Source organism: Calidris pugnax, unplaced genomic scaffold (assembly GCF_001431845.1).
Source record: "Calidris pugnax isolate Ruff unplaced genomic scaffold, ASM143184v1 scaffold68, whole genome shotgun sequence".
Classification (NCBI taxonomy): domain Eukaryota; kingdom Metazoa; phylum Chordata; class Aves; order Charadriiformes; family Scolopacidae; genus Calidris; species Calidris pugnax.
In genome coordinates this window covers 5,184,479-5,195,323 of record NW_015090921.1, presented here as the reverse complement: position 1 = coordinate 5,195,323, position 10,845 = coordinate 5,184,479, and the positions used below count along the sequence as shown (strand labels likewise).

At 42.2% G+C, this 10,845-nt stretch overlaps 1 protein-coding gene across 3 annotated transcripts in view; it reads left to right on the top strand.

The window, feature by feature from the left end:
- EHD4 (EH domain containing 4) overlaps nucleotides 1–10,845 on the top strand; it is a 32,272-nt gene that overhangs the window by 1,552 nt on the left and 19,875 nt on the right. Inside the window, exons 1-2 of one of the 3 annotated variants that reach the window (XM_014950341.1) lie at nucleotides 170–453; nucleotides 8,150–8,326. In XM_014950341.1, coding sequence (XP_014805827.1) covers nucleotides 215–453; nucleotides 8,150–8,326 — 416 coding nt within the window. In that variant the 5' untranslated portion in view covers nucleotides 170–214. Of the gene's footprint in view, nucleotides 1–169; nucleotides 454–7,841; nucleotides 7,981–8,149; nucleotides 8,327–10,845 lie in introns of those variants that run through there. The other 2 variants (XM_014950343.1, XM_014950342.1) reach the window with 2 other exon arrangements.

Genomic DNA, 10,845 nt, shown 5'->3' with positions numbered 1-10,845 from the left:
GCGGTGCGGCCGCTGAGGGCTCCGTTGGGCGCTCGGGCGGCTCAGGTGGGCGGGCGGCTGTGAGGGGGGCGGGCAGCAGCGCGCCCTCAGGGTGTCCGGGAAGCGCCGGGCGCCGCCTTTCCCCCCCCCCCCCCCGCCCCCCGCCCCCCCCCCCCGCCGGCGGCTGCGTGTGCGGAGCGGCGGCAGAGCGCTGTGCGGTGGTGGCGGCGGCGGGATGTTCAGCTGGCTGGGGAAGCAGGGCGGCGGGCGGGAGCGGGGCGGCGTGGGCAGCGACGTGGTGCAGACGGTCACCGGGGGGTTGCGGGACCTCTACCTCCGCAAGCTGCTGCCGCTGGAGGAACACTACCGCTTCCATGACTTCCACTCGCCCGCCCTGGAGGAGGCCGACTTCGAGAACAAGCCCATGGTGCTGCTGGTCGGGCAGTACAGCACCGGCAAGACCACCTTTATCCGGTAAGCGCCCCCCCTCCCTGCTCCCCCCCTTTTCCCGGTGCTGCGGGACCGCCGACCGGCGCCCTGCCCGCTCGGTAAATCCCCCCTCACCTCCCTCCCGGGGTGTTCCCGCTCTACCGGAGCTGCCTCCTACGCTCTAACCCCGCGGTGGCCACCGCGCCTGGTCGCCCCGGGCCGCGGAACGTCGGTCCCGCTGAAGGGTGGCTACCAGCTCCGCGGCGGGGCTAGTGGGGCCGGTGTCTGGCTGCTGGCGGCCGGTGTGTGTCCCCACCCCACCCCCGCGAGGAGCGGGGCTTTTCCCCAGAGCCTCCCACGCCGTGTCGCGGGTGGGCGCCGCTCCCGGGGCCGTTACGTGCCCCGCCACTCTCCCGCCAACTTCCCGTTTAAGGCTGTCATCTCCATTTCGTGTTTCTGACGAGAAAGTGTAACCTCGCCGTCGACTTCCTCTTGGGGTTTTATTTTTTTATTTTTTTTAATGTTTAAATTATTTTCAAAAGAAAAATAGGCGCTTTGGCGTTGAAAAGGCGTGACAGCATCGGCCATCACAGGCCATTGAACCATGTCTCCTCCCTCTTCTATCCCAAAAGTGTTTAATAAGTAGTTTGGATGTGAAGATAAGAGAGAAAAGCGGGACATTTTTGGCCCTAAAAAACACAGGGTATCTGGAAAGTCCTTTTTTATTTTTTTTGTTCCCCTCTTTCCCCAACTCTTTCGGTTGATTGCATTGAACAAGCAATATCACTAATACGGCCGCTTAAGAATGTTCCTGCCGTTGGAGTATTTTCTCTTTCCTGTCTTCCTTGTTGTTAAGTTTATTAGCAACTGATTTTAGGAAGCTGAAGCGTGCCTCGGGTATTACGAGCCTGTGAATATTTTGCATATGTTTGAGTGTGTTTGCCTCTCATATGCCCCTTACAAATCAGTCTGAGATCATCTAAAACTCTGCAAAAGACACTGAGGGGTCACTTAGATCAAATTTTTACTGCTTGTTATATCTGCAGTTCATTACAGTCCTTCAGAAAATTTTGCAAGTGTTTCTCTTTCGGTTCCAAAGGTTACAGGCAGCCTTGCCATAACTGTTTTCTTTTTACAGTGTCAAAGATCTACCTCCCTTCTCCATTGAAGAGCGGTGTTTACCTTTAACTCACCTGAGAGCTTTTCAGATGTTTACATACCTAGTCATGTTTCTTTTCTGGTTTTACAACTAGCTAATTAGAAGCTTAAAGTTGATCTTGGTTCTTTACCTGATTATTACTGAATTCCTACAAGCACTTGCAGTGGCTGATTTGGGTTTTCCTCACGCTTCCTTGGCCCTGCTGATTCATTTTATTCTTTAAGAAGTGCAGCTGCTTTGTTAGGCTGTGTGTGTTTCCAGACAAGTGGTGTTACCTGGCTTATGGACAGGGGACAGAGAGCATGGGCGTTACACGGAGACAGAACGGTCCCAAATATGTACGTAGCAGAACTTGTTCTGCCTGTCAGCAGAGTTGCTGTGTCACTTATAATTCATAGGAAGCTTTTTTCCCCCCTCCTCAAAGAGATTGCCTGGCATGAGAAGGCACATTCTTGATTTATGGGCATTCAACTTTTCTGTCCTTCACAATTGCCCATGTTTGATTGCAGTGCGAGTCAGTGTTGTGCTTAGAAACACTGATATTCCTTGCAGTGCTGGAGATGTATTCTTGGTAGTGTTGCTTTGTGACTAACTTGTTACCACCTTAACCATAAACTACTGAGCTGGTTGGTTGACTGATACTAATGTACAGTCTGAATGAGAAAAGAAGTATCACTCTTTATTACAGCTATTTCTAACTTCTTTTTTTTTTTTTTAGCACTGGTCACTGCTGGGCAAAGATGCCCAGGCAGATTTAATATAGATAACATTTTCAAAGATGTTTACTCCTGCATTTTATTAAAATATCTGACTCAATGCAGGAGGTGACTTCTATTGTGATGTGCCTTTTCTTCCTTCACTTACACCTTTGTCCTGTCCCCATTTTAGGTGGGTTGCAGAGTGGTTTAATCCCTTACTAGGTATTGGAGAAGACAGGAATTGGCTGTTGAGCCCCAATCAGTAATAGAACAGCTGTTCCTGCTTCTGAAGGACCACTGTCTGACCTCACCATGATGAACATTCATTACATCAGTGTTTGCTATAGAATAGATAATAATTGGCTGAATCAGCATGAGAAAATGCTCCATTCAAGTTGGGCAGCAACTTAGACAATAGTGTCACAGTGACTGTTACCAACTTAGAGGAGAAAAGAAAAGCAAAAAAGAGAAGTGCTTGTGTGCGGAGGGCAAGACTTAGAAGAAGACATGGGAAAATGTTATAGTGTCCAGGTTGACTACACATAAATTTCCCCTCTGGTATGCTGAATTTCCCATGGAAAAAATGTCATACACTCTCAAGACTGTTATAATTCCAGGTTTATTATAGATAGTTTTTCTTAGAATGAAGTTGGGCTATAATTTTTTTTTTCCCCAGTTAGCCCTTTGACAAGCAAACAGCATTTTAAATCTTAATTAAAACTGCTTTTTGTTCCACATTTCTCCATTTCATAGTCAGGAGGGCATACTAGATCTACCTAAGTGTTTACTATGAGGTTTATATGTGAACAGAACAATTGCATTTAGCTGACAAGTATTCATTTGGGATTTACTTTGATTTAGACACTATCGTGAGAACTTCACATTTTTATACCTCTGACACATCCACATCCACCCAGTTCCTTCCATTAAGACTCGGTGGAAAACACAGATCTAGCAATGACTGAATGTCCCTGGGGATTAAGATATGCAAACAAACACTTCCAGGTTTCTAATAGCTCTTCTGGTTTTTCACTTGATGCTGTTTATCCTCTTTGCACTTGGAACAATGCAGTGAAACTGGCCAGTTTCGCTCTCTAAGGTGTAGCCCGGTGTTATTCTTTTATTCAATGCTGACAATTCAAACAAATATATCCAGGCCTAAATGTTAATACTTGTCTCGGTGGAAAACACAGATCTAGCAATGACTGAATGTCCCTGGGGATTAAGATATGCAAACAAACACTTCCAGGTTTCTAATAGCTCTTCTGGTTTTTCACTTGATGCTGTTTATCCTCTTTGCACTTGGAACAATGCAGTGAAACTGGCCAGTTTCGCTCTCTAAGGTGTAGCCCGGTGTTATTCTTTTATTCAATGCTGACAATTCAAACAAATATATCCAGGCCTAAATGTTAATACTTGTATGATTTTTTTTTTATTATTATTTTTTTTAATGGGTGATTTTTTTATTTTTTTATTTTTTTTTTTTAATGGGGTGGGAGGATGGGTGAGAGCCAAATACTTATCTTGCATGTGAGCTGCCTGGCCTTTCAGCTTCTGTAATTTTCCCAATTTCTCCTGGCTGCTTTAGAGAAAGAAGTGAAGAAAGAAGGGACAGGAGAACTGCAGTGTATAAGTAAGAGACAGGAGCTGGTTAGGGCGAGTTTGTAGATGCTGACCTTTTTCTTTCCTTCCAACAATGAATTAAATTGTCGAATAATGTTTAACTTGTTAGCAACTTCTCTGTTTTAAAAGTGTAAGAGACTGACTTTTTTTAAAGAACTTATCAAGATGAGGAAAAACAGAAGTTCCTCAGCTTGCCAGGCTGTGCTTTTTGCTTTGCTCACAGGTATTACTCAGAGGTTAAAATGGTAAACTTCCTTCTATTTAACACAGCCAGAGCTGGGTTTTGTGAAAGCACCCTTTTGCGTGTGTAATATCTGGAGCCTGAAAGTCGTATGCAATTGTGTATATGGCAATTACAGGCTGCATCTGTTTCTTCTGGGGGATAAAGGTCCCTGTGAACTTTTTGGAGTGAAAGCTGGAACTTCTTTGTTACTAGCTCTAAATGAAAGTTTTACTCGAGTTACTTGGAGCAGAATTCTTACACTAAAGCAACCATTTGCTAGTTTTGTTGTGTTTCAAATAAAAAAAAATAAACATGGATTTACTCGAGTTACTTGGAGCAGAATTCTTACACTAAAGCAACCATTTGCTAGTTTTGTTGTGTTTCAAATAAAAAAAAAAATAAGCGTGGGGGATTTGGTGCAGTATGTAGTTTGGAGGTGAACAGCCTTGTGGAAGGAGACTTGAGTTTGTCTCCCCGTGCACCACGTGGTGTCCCTGCCCAGTGCCTGTCTGTCCAGCTCACCTGTGTGCGTGCCTTCCTATGGCTTAGCTGAAGCACTTGGACTTCAGATGATTATCAGTATCCGCAACCGTGAGTAATCTTTGCTATCTCTGGAACGTTGTAAACCAGTTTCCCATAGTCTGGCTATAGATCTTGCAAAGGAACATAGATGAATGTTTATTGGCAGAGCAGAAAGGTTATAGCCCAGGTAAAAACAAAGGGAGAAGAGTCAACAGGATGTCTGTTGTTTGATCTAGACTGTCTTTGGGATGTTTGCTATTTTTAAGCATTCTTCCTGTCAACCTTTTTGAACTCCCTCTTTGCTGAAAATTCCTGAAAAGGGCATGCAAATGCGGATGCTAAAAATCCAGGTATTTTCCTCTATTAATATAGCACACTGTACACAAATAATTGCCACTTTTCAGTTTACAGAAGACTGCTCGTCCCTTTTTGTGGCCAAGTGAAACTGGTATTTTCATACTGAGAGGAAGTGTGATATAGTGCTCAGTGCTCAGAACTAGGGTTTATTTTAGTCTCTACTTGATTCTTGACATGCAACCATGAGCTGGTCTTAATGGAAAATACCTGCCTTGCAAAGTGTTTCCTGTGTCTGATGAATAGCTGTAAGTGGCTCAGCACTGTGACTGTTGGGTGGGACTTGGTATTTGGAAGGATGCCTTGCCTTTCTGGATTGTTGTCTCTACAAAAGCCTGGGTTTTAAAGTTGCATCTGTGACATTAACTTGGAAGTACCATTGCAGTTCAGCAGTGCTTTATTCTTGTTCAGACATTTCAGTAAGCAGCTAATCTGAATTTGCACCATTTGAGTTCCAAGCTGAAAATACAGGTGCTCCATACTTCCAACTCTTTGTAAATTCTCCAAGTGTTATATGTGCAGCGATTTCATGAGCAGGCCATGAGATTATTATTTTTTTTTCAGTGACCTAAAAGACCACCAACACTGAATGTCTGTAACCATGCCTGGCAGGTTCATGAGCTGATAATGGATAGCAATTAGCCTGTTACCCTGGAGGTGGCTTATCCTGTATTCAGATCCCATCTTTTAGTTTTCTGTGACCTGGGATCTGGGACTTCTCTTGTGCGCATTTGATTTCAGTATGATGTTCTTTACTGCTGCTCTGGGAGCCTCTTATCTTACGTGTTGCCACCTTATGGCTTCCTGCCTCTGTCTGCAGAAGTCTGGGAATGACAGCTCATATCAAGAGAAGGAGTTAGTTACAAGTCTTATAGAAATCCTTTCCCTTCAAAAAGAAGGGCAATGAAGAAAAGCAGAATTGAGAGACTTTGAAGTGGAACATTTCGTTGTGGCAATTTAAAAATCTTATTTTAGAAATTAAAAGTATCATTGATCTTTCAAAATCAATGCTGTGGGTAAGTCCAGCCAGGCTTTAGTGAAAAATGGCAGTGGCCCTTGTGAGTTAGTGTTGCATCCGGTTTTAGAGGGCTCTAGTCTGCAGTGGAATTCTATGAGGAGGCAGGAACACACGTCTGTGTTTCAGGTGCTTACCTGTTTGCTACAGTACCTGAAAGTCCTGGATTTCCATGCACAAAGGGTTAAACTGCTGAGCTATCAAAGGAGTTTTGTCTTAATTTTGATACATGATCTGCTTTGTAAAAATGAGGGTTATATTGCATTGTGCTCTCCTGCGTGTGCAAAGGTATTGGGTTTTTCTGCTTTTGGAGAAGGATTAGTTTTATTTCCCTGTTACTGTGCATTAGGTACAGTTTATTCTACAAGTAGAACAGACTGATTTTGGCATGTTCTGGCATGATTGTTCTTGTGTTCCTCCTTTCCCACCGTTTTTAGCATTGACAAGTTGGGGTTTTTCTGTTTGTTTGGAAGCAGAAAGCTGCAGGACATCTCATGTAAATAACCATTCTATGTTTTAAGCCTCCCAGATTGTAGGTTGAGCTGATTGGAACCAGTTTGCTAGTTAATGGAAAAAGATCTTTGAAACATATAGTATATATTTAGTTCATTAAATTCGTCTTCTCTGCACTGATCTATAAAGTCTGTGAATGTTTGGGTATTGAATTTAAAGACAAATAGAGATTGTTCAGCAAGTGTAGGCACTTTGTACAATGTGGGGTGTTTTTTTTCAGCAAAACCAGCCTGCAAGTCCTCTCAAATTACTATTTCTTTATGGCATGATAGCAGAACAGGCATAGTGCTCTTAGATTAAGGGCTAGAACAAGCCTATTATTGAAAGACAGATGTTAATATAGGTGTGCTCAAATCTAGCTAGTGCTGTCATTGGACCATCACCTGTGCCTGAAGAATTTTCACTGAAGTCCAACTTTGATTATGTACACAATACACAAGTAAAATTGTGTATTGTTTTTTGTTTGGTTGGGTTCTGCTGCTTTTTTAAGAACTGCAGGGTGACATTGGAACCATGGAATTAATAATTACTGTATGGCTGAAGTTGATTGGAGAATTTTAATGCTCTTACAGCATACTTGAAAACAATTTGGCCTTAGTCTTAAGGGGAACATTTTCAAGATGGTGGTGTTGTAAATGAGGACAATAGCACTCATGTTCTTTAATGTTAAGCAGGTTGGTCTGCTCCTGTTTTTTGAAAAGTGGCAGTTGTCATAGTGTAGCCTAGAGGAACTTTCTAAGGTGGAGGCTTGCTTGATAGTCTTGAGTTTTCTTTTGTTTCTCACTTGCTATCCAGGAAAGGATGCAGACAAGCTGCTTCTGTAAATTCATGCTCCAGTTCCATGAAGTTTTAGCATTTAAATATGCACATCTTTAGTTTGAGACCTTGTTGTCTGGAGAGTCAGGACTTGGTCCACTGAGTATGTGCTGTCTAAATCTCTGAGCAGATTACTCGGAGGGAGATGCAACATGGTTTGTGTTGGTACAGTGCTGCCTGACTTGATATCTCTTGGAAGAACATTACTGTTAGGCCTGAAGCTCTGCAGATCTGACTTCGTTAATTACTTTTTGATACATGGGTCAAAATAAAAGCTCTTTCCCTCACTCCCAAACAGCCGTAAACTGTATTGTCTCATAATAGTGTTATCTCTGCCTGTGGTGAGATGAATTAAACTTAGTAAAATCATACACCATAACTGAGTTCATCCAAGGGTTAGGTATGTCGGCAAAGTGATGCTGCTCATGGGCTGTTTCAAACCACGCTCCCTGTTAGTATCAGCAGCACTTGTTTAGGCTTGAAAACACACACAGAAGCAGCAATGTCTCATAGTGTGAGCTACAGTACTGGGATCGTTGGTAGAAGGATTCACTTGAGTTGTTGAGGGAATACTTTCCACCCTGTTTTTGTAAAGGGATTTACTTTATTTATGCTTTTATCTAGTTGTTATGAAAAAAATGGGATTCAGGTATGGGGTTTTTTTCTAATTAATAGAAATAATGACATGCAGGAAAAATGTTTCTTAATTATTCTAGAATGTGTGTATCCTTGGGAGTTTTCAGGCACACTCTAGGTATTTGCTTTTGCAATTGTTCCCAGACATTCATGCTGTTACTTTATGTATTCTCCATCTCCAGATACCTGCTCGAACAAGACTTTCCAGGCATGCGGATTGGTCCAGAGCCTACCACAGATTCTTTCATTGCTGTGATGTACGGAGATTCAGAAGGAAATGTTCCTGGAAATGCCCTGGTTGTTGATCCTAAGAAGCCGTTCCGCAAACTCAGCCGCTTTGGAAATGCTTTCTTGAACAGGTGAGATCTGTTTGCTTGCTGTCTTTTTATTTTAAGTTTAAATTTCTACGTGATACCATCTTCAGGCATCAATGAAGTTTACTAAGTCTTTTCTGCTGTGTTTGTTTTGAATAGCATGAAATAAGTATTCAAATACAAGCGGGGCAGTAGCAGTTCAAGTGAATTAAAAATAAAAAAAAGCAAAATAGCATGAAATAAGTATTCAAATACAAGCAGAGGCAGTGGCAGTTTAAGTGAATTAAAAATAAAAAAAAGCAGTACTAGATAGGGTAGCACTAACACAGATATATTCTGTTATCTGAACAGAAAATAGTTGTTAAAACCAGTTTATAGAAAACTGTTGGAATGCTCCACCAGCTGACTTGTTTGTGAGGCATTACACCAGCTGGAATTCAGGATCAGTTTGGGCACAAATTTTCCTGCTCAAAAATACTGATAGATTAGTACTACTATTAAAAACTATCATCTGAAAAAAAGGAAAAAATATATTTTCTATTCAATGTGGTCTTGCTCCTTTCCACTGGTCTCACCAGAGGTCTTGGTAAAGCTCTTTAAAATTCTCAATTGCTGGTATATGTAAAAAGGCCTATAAGAATGGGAATATTTGAATATGCTTTCCGCGTAAATGCATATTCAAGCTGTGAAGTCTTTAATTTTGATGAGGTGGTCTTCAAGCTGTGAAGTGTTTAATTTTGATGAGGTGGTCTTCAAGCAGTCCTGTAGACCAGGATGATAGTGTTAGCTTTTGGGTGGCTGCTGTGTATTTGCAGAAAAGGGAACAGTTGCTAAGGGGCTGTGAATATCACCGTAGGGCACTTAAATAGCAGGCTAAATATTTCCAGTTAAAAGTTATTAATAACTTTGTTCACATTGTGTGAGCAATCACTTTGTTTTCTTCCTGTATTTGATGGTGGCTTGACATGGAGGCCTGGCTTTGCAAGCCAATTAATCTAAATTGGTTCTCTGTTAACAATAAACTTTCCTGTTTGGCCGATGAACACTGGCATATGTGTTAAAAGTTCATCATGTACAGTCTTATCTCTTGCCGTGCCTATTCACAGAAGAAAGTTTATAGCTGATTATAGTTGGCTTGGCTATCACTTGCTGAGAGATAAGAATATGTGCAGTGGGAAGCTGCAGTCAAGTGTTATTTTAAATAATAATTCTGTGGTTCAAGACCCCTCTCTGTGAGATCATTGGCTAATTCCTCTCCTTCAGATCACCGTTCCATTTCTCTTTCCCCACCAGTGTGCTCTCTATGAAAAGTAAATACAGTTATAATGTGAATAGTATTTTGCACAGTAGTCAAATATTGACACAGACCATGTAATAATACTGAAAGTTTGGATGAATAGGTTACATAATTTTCGGCTAAATTATTTGTCTGTCTGGCTGTGTCAGGTCCTGAATGCTAGGCAAGCAAGATTGTTTGCTAGCTAAAGAGAGGCATATTCAAAGTAACCAACTAAGTTATTCCAGTGCGTTTGGTGACTGTGTGAAATGTGTTCATCTGATTCGTGTTAATATCTTTAACTGTTCTGTTTGTCCTTGTATGACCATGGGCTTGGGAGAAGCGGGATTGTATGTATGTAGTTTCTGTTTCTTGTAAGAACCCCTAAGGAAACCATTTTTTTGTTACTGGCCGCGTGGTGCTGAATGGGAGGGGTCTGTGGGGCGCGCGCCTGGAGTCGGGGGTCATCCTGGGGGCGAGCCAAGGAAAACTCATAGAAGATTCCAGAAGGTGAGGAGGGCATGCGCCAAAGAAGACACGCCTATCATTAGCATAGGCCAACCTTTGTATGAATATGTATTAGGAGAAGCGATATAAACCCAAAACGGGACTTGCACGTGTGTGCCTTGGTTGAGCGGAGACTCCCGGTGCACTCAGCGCTGTTTGCTTGTCTTTACTCTTTTAATAAATTGTAAACTCTAATTGGAATCCTTTTTGAGGAAAAATCATTTATCACAACTGTGATATTGTTATATTGCAGTGCTGTAAGTAACCTTATCTTCACCAATGTTCACATTTGGTTCTTAGTTTTGCAGGGGAGCTCTAGGTGCTTATATTCCCCTAGCACCACCCTTGGTCTGCCACTGCAATCATATTGCTGCTTTTTCAAAACTGTCAACTCATTTCTCTTCCCTACTTTACCTAGCTGAAAATGTCCTAGGCTTTATTTCAGTATCTTTGAGCAACTTCTCACTGTCATCTTCACCTGTGATCATACTACATATTTTTGCTTTGCCTTCTCTCATTTGCCATACTGGCAGTGACGGGGCTTTATACCCAGTATTACATTTTTCACTCTTGTCTTAATGATTCTCTCTCCTCCTCAACCCTGCCTTTTTTTTTTCTTTTTTTTTTTTTTTTTAAAAGCATGAAAACTACCTCCAGATATGGCATAATGGGACCTGGTTACCTTAAAATAGCCAACTGATTCCTCCTCCCAACTCCTTCAGAGAAGGGGTGTTATTATCTCCAGTAATAAATGGAGGGGCAGGAGGAGCAAGGTGCGATT